We start from the raw sequence: 19,366 nt of genomic DNA on the forward strand, positions 1-19,366 counted from the left end.
TGTAACACTGTGTGTGTGTGTGTGTAACACTGTGTGTGTGTGTGTGTAACACTGTGTGTGTGTGTGTGTAACACTGTGTGTGTGTGTGTGTAACACTGTGTGTGTGTGTGTGTGTAACACTGTGTGTGTGTGTGTGTGTGTAACACTGTGTGTGTGTGTGTGTGTGTGTGTGTGTGTGTGTGTGTGTAACACTGTGTTGCAGAGGCTCGGTGGACGTGGTGGCTCCGACCCCTGACCCCTGTGACCCCTGTGACCCCTGTGACCCCTTCACTCCGATGCTCGTCCCGAGTTCACCCACAGATTTGTCTCCAAACGGTACAAAACTTTTCTTTCTCCTTCATCGTGTTGAAAACACTAGATCCAAATCAAATGTTTACTTTTCCACACACTTTGAATCCTCCTCCACCAGGGGGCAGTGCAGCTGCTGCTTTAACACGAGAAGACACTTTAGTTTAATCTTCAAAACGATGTGGGTTTTATTCATAATAGATCCATGTTTTATTACAGTCTGAGTCTAATGAGGAAGTGACTCATCTCAGATATACAGTATCTCAGAATATATATATATATATATATTAAATATATATATAATATTCTCTCACACACACACACACTCACTTATATATTAGACTCAGACTGTAATAAATCACACGTTTCTTTTTTCCAAATCTGGTACAAAAACATCACAAAGACACTTCTAACCCGAATTCATGTTTTTGTGTCTCAGGTGACGAGCCAATGGACACGTCTCTTCCTCCCACGGGCCAATCAGAGCGCAGAGAGAGTGGCCCCGCCTCCTCCACACAGCGCCCCCTGTCTGTGCCGTCGCAGCCCGACCTCTCACAAGTGCGTGACTTTTGTGCTTAGACGAGATGACATATGGGGCAGAGCAGTTGGAGCTCTCGCCTCCCTATGAGTGTGGGAGGTCAAACTGAGGTCCCTGTCCAGGCTGAACCCGCCTAAGGCCCAAAGTCACTTGCGACCCCCAATGGGAACAAGTCAGAGAAAATGAATTAAAATATCTACATTATGGATATTATTTTTATGTAAGTTTTGTCCAAAAACACGTCTTAGTCAGACTATGATATGAGAGACTCTAGTAAGACTCTAGGCCTTCTAGTTTCTGCAGATGTGCACATGTCACACTGTCAGGGCTTCAGAACTCACACTACAGAAGCACAAACATGAACAAAACATCCTTTTTTTAGTCTCGTCTGAATATTGTCCATTTGTAAAGGTCCTAAAGACAGACTTCATTGTGTTTATGCTGTTCACTGCACATGCTGTTGTCATGACAACAACTGTGTACAGTTTCACATCTCTAGAACAGAAGCATTTTGGTGCTTTGACCTTTTTGTATCAAAAAGTATATTCAAGTGATCCAAATATGGGCCAAACTGTTTTATTACAGTTTTAGCTCCTTTATGATCATAAAACATACATGTTGATGTTTTGTAGAACCACTAATACTATTATAACTGCTAAAAACAATGAATGTGAAAATGTGTCAATATGAGTTTACCATGAATTTCACATATAGATGTTAAAAAAAAAAAAATTATAATATTTTTATTTTATATTTTCTATTGATATAACACATATAACTAACAAAATGCGCGTCCAAAAGGCTAATAAAATAAGAAAACGTCAAATCTAGTCGCCTCCTGCCGAAAAATCTTGGGTCTGACTGTCATTACGCAGGTGAATAGAGACGAGTCTGTGTGAAGAAGCCCTAAGTCCCACCCACCATTCGAAAGCTATTCTTATTGGCTAGAATAATATGTCAATCAAAGTCGTCTACGTCACCGCTAGCATTAGCTAAGGGCTAAAAACAAAGATAGATGCGCGCATCAGAAGCGGTGCATTTTTCCCCCCGGAGGCTGTAGAGGACAAACCCGAGGACAGTGGACGGTCTCATTCTGTAGGACACAGTCTGAAGAAAAGATCGATGCCAAACACCATCTTATAAGTCAAACAGGTCATTTGTTCTGGACGAGCTTCATCCTGACCATCGTCAGAGAAGAAAACTTAGTTTACTTGACAATATCTGGAAATGTGAAAACTTCAGTAAAAACACAAGTGTATATTGTTGTTCATGTTCTTTATGGACAAACTGAGACAAGAATGAACAGAATTAAAGCCGTTTCCTCCGTCATAAACACAAACAGGACATGAGTTTGTCAAAGTTGAGACTTTCTCACAAACTTTTGGCAATTGCTTCTTGGGGCAAATTATTCAATGTAAATCAATGACATATTTGTTTTGTTGAGAAAATAATCTTTAAAATGATGTATAACTTATGTATTGACCAGGAAATAAAAGTGATGATGTAAGAGAATATTTCAGATATAGAAACTGCACTGGCCTCAAGAGGATGTGACAGGAGCATGTGACAGGAGCATGTGACAGGAGCATGTGACAGGAGCATGTGACAGGAGCATGTGACAGGAGCATGTGACAGGAGCATGTGACAGGAGGAGCATGTGACAGGAGGAGCATGTGACAGGAGGAGCATGTGACAGGAGCATGTGACAGGAGCATGTGACAGGAGCATGTGACAGGAGCATGTGACAGGAGCATGTGACAGGAGGAGCATGTGACAGGAGGAGCATGTGACTGGAGCATGTGACTGACAGGAGCATGTGACTGGAGCATGTGACAGGAGCATGTGACAGGAGCATGTGACAGGAGCATGTGACAGGAGCATGTGACAGGAGCATGTGACAGGAGCATGTGACAGGTGGAGCATGTGACAGGTGGAGCATGTGACAGGTGGAGGATGTGACAGGTGGAGGATGTGACAGGTGGAGGATGTGACAGGAGCATGTGACAGGTGGAGGATGTGACAGGAGGATGTGACAGGAGCATGTGACAGGAGCATGTGACAGGAGCATGTGACAGGAGCATGTGACAGGAGCATGTGACAGGAGCATGTGACAGGAGCATGTGACAGGTGGAGCATGTGACAGGTGGAGCATGTGACAGGTGGAGCATGTGACAGGTGGAGGATGTGACAGGTGGAGGATGTGACAGGTGGAGGATGTGACAGGTGGAGGATGTGACAGGTGGAGGATGTGACAGGTGGAGGATGTGACAGGAGCATGTGACAGGTGGAGGATGTGACAGGAGCATGTGACAGGTGGAGGATGTGACAGGAGCATGTGACAGGTGGAGGATGTGACAGGAGCATGTGACAGGTGGAGGATGTGACAGGTGGAGGATGTGACAGGAGCATGTGACAGGAGCATGTGACAGGAGCATGTGACAGGAGCATGTGACAGGAGGAGCATGTGACAGGAGGAGCATGTGACAGGTGGAGCATGTGACAGGTGGAGGATGTGACAGGTGGAGGATGTGACAGGTGGAGGATGTGACAGGTGGAGGATGTGACAGGTGGAGGATGTGACAGGAGCATGTGACAGGTGGAGGATGTGACAGGAGCATGTGACAGGTGGAGGATGTGACGGGAGCATGTGACAGGTGGAGGATGTGACGGGAGCATGTGACAGGTGGAGGATGTGACAGGTGGAGGATGTGACAGGTGGAGGATGTGACAGGTGGAGGATGTGACAGGAGCATGTGACAGGTGGAGGATGTGACAGGAGCATGTGACAGGTGGAGGATGTGACAGGAGCATGTGACAGGTGGAGGATGTGACGGGAGCATGTGACAGGAGGAGCATGTGACGGGAGCATGTGACAGGTGGAGGATGTGACAGGTGGAGGATGTGACAGGTGGAGGATGTGACAGGAGCATGTGACAGGTGGAGGATGTGACAGGAGCATGTGACAGGTGGAGGATGTGACAGGAGCATGTGACAGGAGCATGTGACAGGAGCATGTGACAGGAGCATGTGGTTAATATCTTATTCCAGATGATCCAAGTTCAACACATTCAGCTTTTCCTGTGACTCACTGGCAGATGTTCAGTGGAGGACTGCTTCATCAGGGGCCCCACTTCAGGACCCTCCAGGGGCCCCACTTCAAATCCATATCATTCATATTTATTTGACTTTTAAAACTCTTTTACTTCTACTCTACACATGTGCAAACTTTATGAATAACTATTGACACGTTATGAAAAAACGTCCCACTGTCAAAACAAGATCCAATATATTTAGTATTTGTCCAGATTGGAAATGTCAAGATATAATTTAGATATTTTTCCCTTGAAAGTTCTGATTTATAAAGCTTCATAAACATCATGAGAAGCAAGAAGGAGGAGGAGGAGGTCAGTGGAGGAGGTCAGTGGAGGAGGAGGAGCAGCTCAGTGGAGGAGGTCAGTGGAGGAGGAGGTCAGTGGAGGAGGAGGAGCAGCTCAGTGGAGGAGGTCAGTGGAGGAGGAGGAGCAGCTCAGTGGAGGAGGTCAGTGGAGGAGGAGGTCAGTGGAGGAGGAGGAGCAGCTCAGTGGAGGAGGTCAGTGGAGGTGGAGGAGGAGGTCACTGGTGGAGGAGGAGGTCACTGGTGGAGGAGGAGGAGGTCGGTGGAGGAGGAGGTCAGTGGAGGTGGAGGAGCAGCTCAGTGGAGGAGGTCAGTGGAGGAGGAGGAGCAGCTCAGTGGAGGAGGTCAGTGGAGGAGGAGGTCAGTGGAGGAGGAGGAGCAGCTCAGTGGAGGAGGTCAGTGGAGGTGGAGGAGGAGGTCACTGGTGGAGGAGGAGGTCACTGGTGGAGGAGGAGGAGGTCGGTGGAGGAGGAGGTCAGTGGAGGAGGAGGTCAGTGGAGGAGGAGGAGCAGCTCAGTGGAGGAGGTCAGTGGAGGTGGAGGAGGAGGTCACTGGTGGAGGAGGAGGTCACTGGTGGAGGAGGAGGAGGTCGGTGGAGGAGGAGGAGGTCAGTGGAGGAGGTCAGTGGAGGAGGTCAGTGGAGGAGGAGGTCAGTGGAGGAGGAGGAGGAGGAGGTCAGTGGAGGTCAGTGGAGGTGGAGGAGCAGCTCAGTGGAGGAGGAGGTCAGTGGAGGAGGAGGAGGAGGTCACTGGTGGAGGAGGAGGTCACTGGTGGAGGAGGAGGAGGTCGGTGGAGGAGGAGGAGGTCAGTGGAGGAGGTCAGTGGAGGAGGAGGTCAGTGGAGGAGGAGGAGGAGGAGGTCAGTGGAGGTCAGTGGAGGTGGAGGAGCAGCTCAGTGGAGGAGGAGGTCAGTGGAGGAGGAGGAGGAGGTCGGTGGTGGAGGAGGAAGAGGTCGGTGGAGGAGGAGGAGGTCAGTTTTGCTCAAGTTTTTGGTGAGTTTTGGTCTAATAATACGACTTACACTGTGTTTCAGGACGTGTTCGTCGCGACCCAAAGTCAGAACACGTCTGTGTCGTCTCCCAAAGCCTCCGCTACACCTACACCTACACCAACACCTACACCAGCACCTACACCTACACCTACACCTACACCAGCACCTACACCTACACCAGCACCTACACCTACACCAGCACCTACACCAGCACCTACACCAGCACCTACACCTACACCTACACCTACACCAGCACCTACACCAGCACCTACACCTACACCTACACCAGCACCTACACCAGCACCTACACCTACACCTACACCTACACCAGCACCTACACCTACACCAGCACCTACACCTACACCAGCACCTACACCAGCACCTACACCAGCACCTACACCTACACCTACACCTACACCAGCACCTACACCAGCACCTACACCTACACCTACACCAGCACCTACACCAGCACCTACACCAGCACCTACACCTACACCTACACCAGCACCTACACCAGCACCTACACCTACACCTACACCAGCACCTACACCAGCACCTACACCAGCACCTACACCTACACCTACACCTACACCAACACCTACACCAGCACCTACACCAGCACCTACACCTACACCAGCACCTACACCAGCACCTACACCTACACCAGCACCTACACCAGCACCTACACCAGCACCTACACCTACACCTACACCAGCACCTACACCAGCACCTACACCAGCACCTACACCAGCACCTACACCAGCACCTACACCTACACCTACACCAGCACCTACACCAGCACCTACACCAGCACCTACACCAGCACCTACACCTACACCTACACCTACACCTACACCTACACCAGCACCTACACCAGCACCTACACCTACACCTACACCAGCACCTACACCAGCACCTACACCAGCACCTACACCAGCACCTACACCAGCACCTACACCTACACCAGCACCTACACCAGCACCTACACCAGCACCTACACCAGCACCTACACCTACACCTACACCAGCACCTACACCAGCACCTACACCAGCACCTACACCAGCACCTACACCTACACCAGCACCTACACCTACACCTACACCTACACCTACACCAGCACCTACACCTACACCTACACCTACACCAGCACCTACACCAGCACCTACACCAGCACCTACACCAGCACCTACACCAGCACCTACACCAGCACCTACACCAGCACCTACACCAGCACCTACACCCTTCTCTCAAGCCTCGCTCAACCTGTGCATCACCGAGGCCCAGGACCAAGACGAGGAGGCCACGCAGATTGAGCAGCTGGACCACGAAACCGCACTCCCAAAACCCGCTTCAAACTCACAGAACTCACTCAAACTCTCACCTCGGGGTCAAAAGGTCGCGCAGGAGGAGGAGCTAAATGTGGGAAGTCAAAAAAGCAACGGCAGGTTCAGCCAAGAAGCCAAAAACCAGCCTGACCTATCGAAACAAGGACCAAAGTCTAACTCGAGCAGCCCGGAATGTCACGTGAAGGTCAAGAATGCAAAGAGCGCGCCCAGTTTGAGTCAAGACAATGCTAAAGCTAACAGCCAGAGCGCTAAAGCTAACAGCCAGAGCGCTAAAGCTAACAGCCAGAGCGCTAAAGCTAACAGCCAGAGCGCTAAAGCTAACAGCCAGAGCGCTAAAGCTAACAGCCAAAGCACTACAGCTAACAGCCGGAGCGCCGCATCCGTACACAAGTCTGAGGCAGGATCCCAGACTAAAGTTTTAACTGTAGATCATGAGAAAACTGCGAGAAATGTAAGCCAAGACAATGCTAAAGCTAACAGCCAAAGCGCTAAAGCTAACAGCCCAAGCGCTAAAGCTAACAGCCCAAGCGCTAAAGCTAACAGCCCAAGCGCTAAAGCTAACAGCCCAAGCGCTAAAGCTAACAGCCCAAGCGCTAAAGCTAACAGCCCAAGCGCTAAAGCTAACAGCCCAAGCGCTAAAGCTAACAGCCGGAGCACCGGATCCGTACCAGAGGAAACAGTGCCTTCATGTCAAAGCCAAAAGAACACAAGCCCGGGTAAAAGTGTGGATCCTGGAGCCGCAGGAGAGCAGAAGGAGGCGCAGAAGGAGGCGCAGAAGGAGGCGCAGAAGGAGGCGAGTTTGGCATTGTCCCAAAGTCAGATGTCGACGCCTGAAGTAAAAGGACGAGGATCCCATGGCAACAAGAGCGAAGCGTCAAAGAGTCTGGACAGTTCTGGAGGTGAGACCTTTAGATCTATATCAATGTGACAATATTTACTTTATTTGATTTTAAAGGCACAGTATGTAACTTTACAGCCACAAAATAAACCAAAACAAAAGTTATTTGTTCATATTTCAGATGGTTTTATTGCACAGGATGAGCCTGATTCTAATATGATCCATATTGGGCTAAAGACAAAAGCTGCTTTTATTGCGTCTGTCGCGCTAAACCCGAGGTCACATGGTGCGGCCTCCCGAGGTCACATGGTGCGGCCTCCCGAGGTCACATGGTGCGACCTCCCGAGGTCACATGTTGCGACCTCCCGAGGTCACATGGTGCGACCTCCCGAGGTCACATGTTGCGACCTCCCGAGGTCACATGTTGCGACCTCCCGAGGTCACATGTTGCGACCTCCCGAGGTCACATGTTGCGACCTCCCGAGGTCACATGGTGCGACCTCCCGAGTGTTGTTCACAAGTCAAATGTACGTCTGGAGTGTGAACCCGACACGGCGCCCGCTTCGGTCAGGGGCCTCGTCGTGCCGCTCGGGGCCTTTACTTCTGTTTCCATAAACTGTTTGGACCTCGGCTCTGCTTGTGTTTTCAGATATGTCCTTCCACTTCACGCTGCCTAAAGAGGGCGAGCTGATTGGTCCGTCTGTCAGTGCCACACCCCCTATCATCAGCCAATTAAAGCAGTCGCTCAGACACAGCACTCCCATTGGTCAGTTCCACGTCCATCTCTCAGATAACGGCCCTTAAAGTGCTAAACATTTGTTTTTCAAATGCAGAGGTGAACTCGGCCAGCAGTGACATCATCACAGAGGGCAGTGACATCATCACAGAGGCAGTGACATCATCACAGAGGGCAGTGACATCGTCACAGAGGGGCAGTGACATCGTCACAGAGGGCAGTGACATCGTCACAGAAGGGCTGATGGGAAACTGAGCCTGAGGATGAAGTTGGTGACTCCAGTGGAAGAGGGCAGCAGCGAGCGCTTCAGTCTGCAGAGTAAGAGCCGTAACCCCAGGTCAAGGGCCATAGTTTCAAACACAACGTTCTCCTGGTTAACAACCCCTCCCCCCTCTCCTCCCTCCCTCCCTCCCTCCCCCTCTCCTCCCTCCCTCCCTCCCCCTCTCCTCCCTCCTCCTCCTCCCTCCCTCCCCCTCTCCTCCCTCCTCCCCCTCTCCTCCTCCCTCCCCCTCTCCTCCCTCCCCCTCCCCTCTCCTCCCCTTCCTCCCTCCCCCTCTCCTCCCTCCCTCCCCCTCTCCTCCCTCCCTCCCCCCTCTCCCCCTCCCCTCCCTCCCCTCTCCTCCCCCTCTCCTCCCTCCCCCTCCCTCCCTCCCTCCCTCCTCCCCTCTCCTCCCTCCTCCTCTCCTCCCTCCTCCCCTCTCCTCCCTCCTCCTCCCCTCCCTCCCTCCCCCTCTCCTCCTCCCCTCCCCCTCTCCTCCTCCCCTCCCTCCCCTCCTCCCCTCTCCTCCCTCCCCCTCCCCTCCCCCCTCCCTCTCCTCCCCCTCTCCTCCCCTCCTCTCCTCCTCCCTCCCCCTCTCCTCCCTCCTCCTCCCTCCTCCCTCCCCCCTCCTCCCTCCCTCCCCCTCTCCTCCCTCCCCTCCCTCCCTCTCCTCCCCCTCTCCTCCCTCCCCCCCCTCCCTCCCTCCCTCCCTCCCCCTCTCCTCCCTCCCCCTCCCCCTCTCCTCCCCCCTCCTCCCTCCCCCTCTCCTCCCTCCTCCCCTCTCCTCCTCCCTCCCCCTCTCCCCCTCCCCTCCCTCCCTCCCTCTCCTCCCTCTCCTCCCTCCCCCTCCCTCCCTCCCTCCCTCCCTCCCTCCTCCTCTCCTCCCTCCCTCCCCCTCTCCTCCCTCCTCCTCCCCCCTCCCTCCCCCTCCCCCTCCCTCCCCCTCCCTCCCTCCCCCTCCCCCTCTCCTCCCTCCCCTCTCCTCCCTCCCTCCTCTCCTCCCCCTCTCCTCCCTCCCCTCCCTCCCTCCCTCCCTCCCCCTCTCCTCCCTCTCCTCCCTCCCCCTCCCCCCTCCTCCCTCCTCCTCCCTCCCTCCCTCCCCTCTCCTCCCTCCCCCTCCCCTCTCCTCCCCTCCCCTCCCTCCCCCTCTCCTCCCTCCCTCCCCTCCCCTCCCTCCCTCCCCCTCTCCTCCCCCTCCCTCCCTCCTCCCTCTCCTCCCTCCCTCCCTCCCCCTCCCCCTCCCTCCCCCTCCTCCCTCCCTCCCTCCCCCTCCCCTCTCCTCCCTCCCTCCCCCTCCCCTCCCTCCCTCCCCCTCTCCTCCCCTCCCCTCCCCCTCCCTCTCCTCCCTCTCCTCCCTCCCTCCCTCCCTCCCTCCCCCTCTCCTCCTCCTCCTCCCTCCCTCCCCTCTCCCCTCTCCTCCTCTCCTCCCTCCCCCTCCCCCTCTCCTCCCCCTCCTCCCTCCCCCTCTCCTCCCTCCCTCCCCCTCTCCTCTCCTCCCTCCCTCCTCCCTCTCCTCTCTCCTCCCTCCTCCCTCTCCTCCCTCCCCTCTCCTCCTCTCCTCCCCTCCCTCCCCCTCTCCTCCTCTCCTCCCTCCCTCCCTCTCCTCCCTCCCCCTCTCCTCCTCTCCTCCCCTCCCTCCCCCTCTCCTCCTCTCCTCCCTCCCTCCCCCTCTCCTCCCTCCCCCTCCTCCTCCCTCCCCTCTCCTCTCCTCCCTCCCTCCCCCTCTCCTCTCCTCCCTCCCTCCCTCCCTCCCCCTCCCTCCCTCTCCTCCCTCCTCCTCTCCTCTCCTCCCTTCCCCCTCTCCTCCCTCCCTCCCTCCCCCTCTCCTCCCTCCCTCTCCTCCCCTCTCCTCCCTCCCTCCCTCCCTCTCCTCTCTCCCTCCCTCCCCTCTCCTCCCTCCCCTCCCCTCTCCTCCCTCCCTCCCCTCTCCTCCTCTCCTCCCTCCCCCTCCCTCCCTCCCCCTCTCCTCCCTCCTCCTCTCCTCCCTCCCTCCCTCCCTCCTCCCTCCCCCTCTCCTCCCTCCCTCCCCCTCTCCCCTCCCTCCCTCCCCCTCTCCTCCCCCTCCTCCTCCTCCCCTCCCTCCCTCCCTCCCCCTCCCTCCCTCCCTCCCCCTCTCCTCCCTCCCCCTCCCTCCCTCCCTCCCCCTCTCCTCCCTCCCTCCCCCTCTCCTCCCTCCCTCCCCTCTCCTCCCTCCCTCCCCTCCCTCCCTCCCCCTCTCCTCCCCCTCCCCTCCCTCCTCCCCTCTCCTCCCTCCCTCCCTCTCCTCCCTCCTCCTCTCCTCCCTCCCTCCCCCTCTCCTCCCTCCCCCTCTCCTCCCTCCCTCCCCCTCTCCTCCCTCCCCCTCCCCTCTCCTCCCCCTCTCCTCCCTCCCCCTCCCCCTCTCCTCCCCCCTCTCCTCCCTCCCCCTCTCCTCTCCTCCCTCCCTCCCTCCCTCTCCTCCCTCCCTCCCTCTCCTCCCTCCCCCTCTCCTCCTCTCCTCCCCTCCCTCCCCCTCTCCTCCTCTCCTCCCTCCCTCCCCCTCTCCTCCCTCCCCCTCTCCTCCCTCCCTCCCCCTCTCCTCTCCTCCCTCCCTCCCCCTCTCCTCTCCTCCCTCCCCCTCTCCTCCCTCCCTCTCCTCCCTCCTCCTCTCCTCTCCTCCCTCCCCCTCTCCTCCCTCCCTCCCTCCCCCTCTCCTCTCCTCCCTCCCTCCCCCTCTCCTCCCTCCCCCTCTCCTCCCTCCCTCCCCCTCTCCTCTCCTCCCTCCCTCCCCCTCTCCTCTCCTCCCTCCCCCTCTCCTCCCTCCCTCTCCTCCCTCCTCCTCTCCTCTCCTCCCTCCCCCTCTCCTCCCTCCCTCCCTCCCCCTCTCCTCCCTCCCTCTCCTCCCCTCTCCTCCCTCCCTCCCTCCCTCCCCCTCTCCTCTCCTCCCCTCCCTCCCCTCTCCTCCCTCCCCCTCTCCTCCCTCCCTCCTCCCTCCCCCTCTCCTCCCTCCCTCCCCCTCTCCTCCTCCCTCCCCCTCCCCTCCCTCCCTCCCTCCCTCCCTCCCTCCCTCCCTCCCCCTCTCCTCCCTCCCTCCCCTCCCTCCCTCTCCTCCCTCCCCCTCCCCTCCCTCCCTCCCTCTCCTCCCCCTCTCCTCCCTCCTCCTCTCCTCCCTCCCTCCCCCTCTCCTCCCTCCTCCTCTCCTCCCTCCCTCCCCCTCTCCTCTCCTCCCTCCCTCCCTCCCTCCCTCCCCCTCCCCTCCTCTCCTCCCTCTCCTCTCCTCTCCTCCCTCCCTCCCCCTCTCCTCCCCCTCTCCTCCCTCCCTCCCCCTCTCCTCCCTCCCCCTCCCCTCCCTCCCTCCCCCTCTCCTCCCTCCCTCCCCCTCTCCTCCCTCCCTACCCCTCTCCTCCCCCTCTCCCCCTCCCCTCCCTCCCTCCCTCCCCCTCTCCTCCCCCTCCCCTCCTCCCCCTCTCCTCCCTCCTCCTCTCCTCTCCTCCCTCCCTCCTCCTCTCCTCTCCTCCCTCCCTCCCTCCCTCCCTCCCTCCCTCCCCCTCTCCTCCCTCCCTCCTCTCCCCCCTCAGGGCCCTCTCTCAGTGATGACCCCTCTGCTCGTCCCATGTCCAGGAGCTCTCACAGGTCAGACTTTAAGGCTTTAAGCGTGTCATTTCCTGTTGGACGTGTTTGTAACTGTTCCTCTGCTCTAAGTCCGTCTGTGTTCAGCCGAGTGCGCCAGGTTCACCGAGCGGCTCCTGACCACGCCCCTGCGTTTCCTGACCACGCCCCTGCGGCTCCTGACCACGCCCCTGCGCTCAGGTCAGACCCTCATGTTCAGTCTATACACGTACGTCCATCTTCTTCCTCTTCTCCGGGGCCGGGTCGCGGGGGCAGCAGTGTAAGCAGGGACTCCCAGACTTCATCCTCCCCAGACACTTCCTCCAACTCCTCCGGGGGGATCCTGAGGCGTTCCCAGGTCAGCCGAGAGACATAGACCCTCCAGCGTGTCCTGGGTCTTCCCAGGGGCCTCTTCCCGGTGGGACATGCCTGAAACACCTCCCCAGGGAGGCGCCCAGGGGTCATTACCCACAGCTCATGACCTTAGGTGAGGTCAGAACGTAGAATGACCTGTAAATCCAGACCTTTGTCTTTGGACTCAGCTCCTTCTTCACCACAACAGTCAAACTGTCAATCACACGCTCCATCAAGACCCCGAGATACTTGAACTCCTCCACTTGGGGCAAGGAGACCCAAGTGGCACGACGAGGCCCAAAACGGCACAAAGAGGCGCCGAGACCCACCTGGAGAGGGCAAGCCACCTTGCTCCGGTTAAGAACCATGACCTCTGATTTGGAGCTGATTCTCATCCCAGACGCTTCCCTCTCGTCCCAGTGCAGCTGCAGGTCCAGGTTTGATGGAGCCATCAGGACAACATCGTCTGCAAACAGCAGAGATGAGATCCTGTGGTCCCCAAACCGGACACCCTCTGACCCCTGACCACACCCTCCGACCCCTGACAACACCCTCTGACCCCTGACCACACCCTCCGACCCCTGACAACACCCTCTGACCCCTGACCACACCCTCCGACCCCTGACAACACCCTCTGACCCCTGACCACACCCTCCGACCCTTGACTGCGCCTAGAAATTCTGTCCATTAAAAACTATGAACAGAACCGGTGACAAAGCGCAGCCCTGAGGAGTCCCTCACTGGGAACAGGTCTGACTTACTGCAGTGACCACAGCTCCTGCTCCTGTCAGACAGGGACCGGACTTAAGATCTTCAGGAACTCATCCCGGAGCCACAGAGGAGCCACAGAGGAGCCACAGAGGAGCCACAGAGGAGCTTGCCAACAACCTCAGTGACTTCAGCTCGGGTGATGGACGAGTCAGCCCCTGAGTCCTCAGTCTCTGCTTCCTCTTCAGAAGACGTGACTGAGGGATTAAGGAGGTCCTCACCGTCCGACGACATCCCCAGTCGAGGTCAGCAGGTCTCTACCTGCACAGTAAACGGTGTTAGTGAAGCACTGCTTCCCCCTCCTGAGGCGCCGGACGGTTTGCCAGAATTGCTTTGGGGCCGACCGATAGTCCTCCTCCATGGCCTCCCCGAACTCCTCCCAGCCCCGGGTTTTTGTGATCACAGACCATAAGCCTCTGCTGAGCCTAAAGAAAACTGCCGTTGACAATGATCCCACAGGCAGACGCAGCCGATGGATACTTGAGTTGGACGTTTATGACTATTCTATCGTGCACCGGTAAGGTAAACAGCACGCAAATGCTGATGCTTTGTCCAGACGCCCCAGTACAGAAAGACTTGACCAAGCGGAGCAGTGTGTTACTGTGGCTGCCCCAGACACCAACACTAACAACATTACTCAGGACATTGGCGACACATTATCTATTGACTCTGAACAATTGAAACAACAACAACAGAGTGATGAATGTCTCAGTACAGTTATTTCATGGGTGAATGATAGTACGTGTAGGCCCCCTATTGGTAGGCTGAGGTACTCCTCCCCTTTGTTGAGAAAACTATGGCATGAGTTTCCTAACCTTACTATGAGACAAGGGATTCTTTGCAGAAAGTCAAAACGAAGTCCTCACTCATCTGTAAACTTTCAAGTGGTTTTACCAAAAGTACTTCTCCCCAAAGCCTTGTCAGCTTCACATGGTAATCAGTTAAGTGGACATTTGGACGCAGAACGCACACTACAGAGAGCTAGGCGTATCTGTTATTGGCCTTTTATGACACGTGATGTGCACGCTTTTTGTTCTCAGTGCCTCCCTTGTCAAAAACGAGGTTCTCCAGTACCACATGAACGCGCTCCACTGCAGTCTATTCAGGCTGACCGACCTTTTCAAAAAGTAGCTGCTGATATCACTGAACTACCTATTACATCTCAGGGCAATAGGTATGTTTTGGTTGTCAGACTATTTTACACGTTATGCAAATCTATTTCCACTGAAAGACCAACGTGCCGTTACGGTAGCAAAATGCATTTTTGAGGACTATGTCAGACAACACGGGTTGCCCGAGTCAATTCACACAGATCAGGGTAGACACTTTGAATCTGACCTTGTGAAACACTTTGAAGGTTACTGGGGATAACCAAAACACGCACCACCCCGCACCACGCCCAGTCGGATGGCGTGGTGGAGAGACTGAACAGGACTCTGAAGGACCAACTTTCTAAGTACATTGCTCAAACTGGGGGTGAGTGGGACCAGTTTCTCCCACAAGTGGAACTCGCATACAACTCCAGTGTACATTCTAGCACAGGGTTTTCCCCATTCTTTCTTGTGCACGGCAGGGAACCAAACTTGCCACTGGACGTCATCTTGAACTGTAGTCCCTCTGTGACCTCACCTACACCAGGTACGCCTGCAGCTTATGCCTCTTACCTGACGTCACGTTTGACACACGCGTTTGTGGATGCGACTCACAATTCCACACTCAGTAAGTTGCGTCAAAAATTCCACTATGACAAGAAAGTTGTGTTTCATCCGCATAAGCCGGGGGACCTTGTTCTTCTTGATGACCCTGCTAACAAAATGAATAAACTGGCTCCCAGGTGGAAAGGACCATTTGTCATTTTGAAACATGTGACACAAGTCGGTCGTCCAGGTGTGACTTATGAGGTAACGGATCCTAAGAAAGCACATGCACGGACATGGATTGTACACCACGATAGACTCAAAGCATTCAAAGGAGCTTTGCAGCCTGTTGAGAATATGGACAGGACATTTTCATCCGGACTGACTATTACACCCTCAGTAGCTCCTTACCTTACAGCTTTGTCTGGGGCTCTACCTTTTCTACCTCCTACTCCACCTCATGTGCCTGCTCGGTGTAGGCAGCCTGAAGTTGCACCTGCAGGAGAGGCTACTCCAGGTGCTCCGCCTTCTCCTTGTTCTTCTATTCCCTCTGTTTCTCCTCCATTCTCCCCTGTTTCCCAGCCCAGTGTGTCCCCTCCATCCTCCCCCATGGCACGCCCTGTTGTGTCCCGTTCTGGTCGCAGGGTTTGCCGGCCAAATAGATACAGGGACTTTGTCACTTGATATGTTACTCCCTGATGTTTCTAGTGCTGTATGTGTGCGGCCTAATTTTACACATATAGTACTGTTCGTATTGTGTTTTGGTGATTATTCTACTGTGTGCTTAAGGTTATGAGTGTCCTATTTGAAATGGGGACATTTCATTTTGTGGCAGGGGAAGACTGTAACATATGATTTTATTTAATATTAATTTCTGTTTGATTTACTTGGGGAATGTATTATTTGATTATAGTGTGTTGCACTTATTTTATTTTGGGAACATTTATTCTGTATGTTGTTTCAGTACAACCCTTTTTGTTGACGCACAGGAAGTCGAGTTGAAATAAAGAGACGGCTGCTCAAACACTGTCCTGCCGTGTTGGTCTATTTTAGCACAGGAAAATAACAGAAAACCCACAACATTATAAACTCAACTGTAACCCGCAATACCCACTGCCTCAGAGACTGGTGAGCCACAAGAAATAAGGGTTACAGATATATGTCTTCATGTACGCTCGCCACACTGAAGTTGTTGAAGAAATGATGCATGTAGCTTATGACTTCATTGCTTCCCTTACTTGACGACATGCCTTCATCGATCAGGATTGACCTGCTTCTGCATCCCTTCACAGGAGACACCAAAAAGGCCACATTTTCGTGGAGTCAGGAAATACATTGGCCCCGGCTGCAGAGGGTTTGAGGGAAAGTGTATCTGTAGTAGACAGAGAGAGAGAGAGAGATAAAAGAGATTAGATTAATACATATGACATTTGATTAAGACGTATATGTCTCTATAATTGCTATTCTGCATTTGCACTATTATTAGTACCTGCTGTGCAAAGTGGAAGCTGTAATGCATCCTGATGTCTTTGCTTGCTGGCGGTGAGGGTCCAAAGACAGCACATTAGATTCTGTTGTCAGTCTGCAGGCAGCAATCAAAGTGTTGTAAAAAGTCCTCTCATTTTGCACAAGGGCAAGATGATGCACTTGCTTCTGGACAACTTCAGATTTTCTTTCATCTGGGACATTTGCACTTCGTATCAGCTGCTCGTTGTTGCTCTGACACTGCCAACAGAGATCTGTGCGTGGCCTGCAGCTTCTGATGTGTGGGAGAAGCTGTTTCCACAGTGATCTGAAGCTTGATTTACAAACTGCAGGCTCACCTAAAAAACAGATGTTGCTTATGGTTAATTATACTTTAAAACACGAAAATCACCAAAATAATGTTTTACACTTACCACGCTCCTTAGCAGACTTCACGTAGAGACGCCAAACTGAGACCTTAGTCACATGGGTTGGGAGCTTCACATGCCAGTCCTTATGGCCAGGATGTCGGCCCGGCAGCATGATGGAATGGACTTCTGCAAAGTTTTGGATAAACTCTACAACGGTGTGGATGACTTCATGGCTGATGAACCTGCGTGAATGTGGCAGTGGCTGTGCACGCTTCTTCCTCAATCGTGGTGCTGCTCCATTTTCCTCATAGTGTTTAGTTATGTCAGTCATGGTGTCTCTGCCAATTCTGAAAAGGGGGAAAAAGGATTAGGGTTGACAGTAATATGGGAATAACACGCTTCACAGAACAGTTCAGATTGACCAGGTTTTGACCTGGCCCTGGACCAGGTCTAGACCAGGTTTAGACCAAAACAGGCACTCGCAACACAAACACGAGCAGAACAGCACACCAAAACAGGCACTTTCAAGCGTGTTTGTGATGCCATTTATTCTGCATTACCGTTTGTTATTTCACGCTCCAGCTCTTTGGCGTGTCCGGCCGCTTCTTCCTCATCTTCCTCCTGGTCTAAGGTCAGCCGTAGACTAGGGATGTTTTCCAGTTGGATGCAGTCACGTTCGTCATCTGTGACCTCATCTTCAGAACTTAGATAGTCATCTGGATAAGCGGACTTTTCGTAGAAATAATCCAAAAGCGTGGAGCTGTAACAGCCGCGGTTAAGCTCCAAAGCGATAGCAGAAGGATCCATTTTTCAACTGATGTTACACAGCGTGTGTTGCGTGTCCCTGTGTTGCTGCTTATCAAGTAGCCATGCGGCTGGCGGCTCAGCCCATTGGCTGACTACAATAGCGCAGCTGTTCATATGGAAATGCGGTCACACCCACTCTGCACGTCCAGAGAGCGCCCGAAAACACCACACTTTAAACGGCTTTATTTATGCCTTTAATGCTGCAAATACTGTTATCTGATACATCGAATGGCTGGTCCATATCTTCAACTTTCACATAATGCAAAAAAACAAAAATCACAAATTTGGGGAAAAAAAGTAAAATGCTCTTTTTCTCCGACAAGGGCCGACATTTCCAGCACATATATAATCCTTTTTTTTCTTTGTCCTGCAGAAGTCCTCTGTTTACGTCGCCTCAGAGGAACTCCTTTCAAAACAGCCAATCGGACGCCTTCATACAGGAAGTGACGTCACACTCTACAGCCAGTGGGAATGGAGGAAAGAATCCGTCCCAGAATGCACCTGCAGCAGCCGACAGCCTGGAAAAGGTGCATTTAAAGTCCACAAACGTTTGGTTCATCTGTAAACGTGTGTTTAAAGGTCGTTTAAAGGTCGATTGTTGCTTTCACTTGTTCCAGACTGACATGGAGACTCCGCCTCCTCAGAGAGTAGGCCCCGCCCTCCGCCGTCACGTGCACACCGTCCAGGAAGTGCGCACGACGGTCACACGCATCATCACTGACGTTTACTACGACGACGGCAAAGAAGTGAGCCGCACTGTGACCCAGGTGAGACCGGCTTCAGACCGGCTTCAGACCGGCTTCAGACCGGCTTCAGACCGGCTTCAGACCGGCTTCAGACCGGCTTCAGTGGTCTTCTCTCTCTCAGGAATCGGACGAGCCCATGGTCCAGTTCCAGGTCCTGGACGTGTCCCCCAGTCGGACTGGGTCCAGTTCTTTGACCTCTGGAGACTTGGCCGACATCAGTTCATCCACCTGCACCACAGGGACCACGTCCAGCTCCGCCACAGGGACCACGTCCGGCGAGAGGCCCGCGTTCCTCGCACCGGCCAGCAGGGGGGCCAAGGCCAGCAGGTAGGGCATCTGACCCACAGGGAGGGGCATCTGACACACAGGGAGGGGCATCTGACACACAGGGAGGGGCATCTGACACACAGGGAGGGCTTCTGACCCACAGGGAGGGCATCTGACCCACAGGGAGGGGCATCTGACCCACAGGGAGGGGCATCTGACCCACAGGGAGGGCATCTGACCCACAGGGAGGGCATCTGACCCACAGGGAGGGCATCTGACACACAGGGAGGGGCATCTGAACCACAGGGAGGGCATCTGACCCACAGGGAGGGCATCTGACCCACAGGGAGGGCATCTGACCCACAGGGAGGGCATCTGACCCACAGGGAGGGCATCTGACCCACAGGGAGGGCATCTGACCCACAGGGAGGGGATCTGACCCACAGGGAGGGGCATCTGACCCACAGGGAGGGCATCTGACCCACAGGGAGGGCATCTGACCCACAGGGAGGGCATCTGACCCACAGGGAGGGCATCTGACCCACAGGGAGGGGCATCTGACCCACAGGGAGGGCATCTGACCCACAGGGAGGGCATCTGACACAGTGGGAGACAGTTTCACCTCTTTCTGCCTGAAACTCTTTCAAACTTCACTAAGTCCCTTTTCACTGCTTTTCCTCCTTCTCTTGTTTCCTCACTTCCACTCTTTCCTCCCTTTCACACTGGCCTCAGGAGAGGAGGCGGAGCTAGAGGAGGAGGCGGAGCTAGAGGAGGAGGCGGAGCTAGAGGAGGAGGCGGAGCTAGAGGCAGCCGGAGCATCTCTGCTTCTGGCTCAGTCAGTCCCAGAGGCAAAGCCAGAAGGGGGCGCCCTCCATCTCGCTCCTCCCCCCACAGGTAAGCCCCTCCCCTCCACACACCTGAACTGATAAGCCCCGCCCCTTCCCCAGGTAAGTGGGGAGCCTCTGCCATCTTTAAAGCTGTGTTTCCTCTGGTTCT

General features: G+C 54.7%; 1 protein-coding gene across 1 annotated transcript in view; it reads left to right on the top strand.

The window, feature by feature from the left end:
• tp53bp1 (tumor protein p53 binding protein, 1) overlaps positions 1-19,366 on the top strand; it is a 65,113-nt gene that overhangs the window by 10,114 nt on the left and 35,633 nt on the right. Inside the window, exons 11-23 of the mRNA XM_072465595.1 lie at positions 203-315; positions 728-846; positions 5,253-5,444; positions 6,303-7,455; positions 8,044-8,160; positions 8,201-8,284; positions 8,368-8,448; positions 11,926-11,980; positions 12,050-12,157; positions 17,731-17,884; positions 17,975-18,124; positions 18,225-18,430; positions 19,103-19,264. Of these exons, the coding sequence (XP_072321696.1) occupies positions 203-315; positions 728-846; positions 5,253-5,444; positions 6,303-7,455; positions 8,044-8,160; positions 8,201-8,284; positions 8,368-8,448; positions 11,926-11,980; positions 12,050-12,157; positions 17,731-17,884; positions 17,975-18,124; positions 18,225-18,430; positions 19,103-19,264 (2,694 nt within the window). The remainder of the gene's footprint in view (positions 1-202; positions 316-727; positions 847-5,252; positions 5,445-6,302; positions 7,456-8,043; positions 8,161-8,200; positions 8,285-8,367; positions 8,449-11,925; positions 11,981-12,049; positions 12,158-17,730; positions 17,885-17,974; positions 18,125-18,224; positions 18,431-19,102; positions 19,265-19,366) is intronic.

The sequence above is a fragment of the Eucyclogobius newberryi genome, unplaced genomic scaffold (genome assembly GCF_026437365.1).
Source record: "Eucyclogobius newberryi isolate DKJ021-1_F unplaced genomic scaffold, fEucNew1.0.hap1 SCAF_5, whole genome shotgun sequence".
Classification (NCBI taxonomy): domain Eukaryota; kingdom Metazoa; phylum Chordata; class Actinopteri; order Gobiiformes; family Gobiidae; genus Eucyclogobius; species Eucyclogobius newberryi.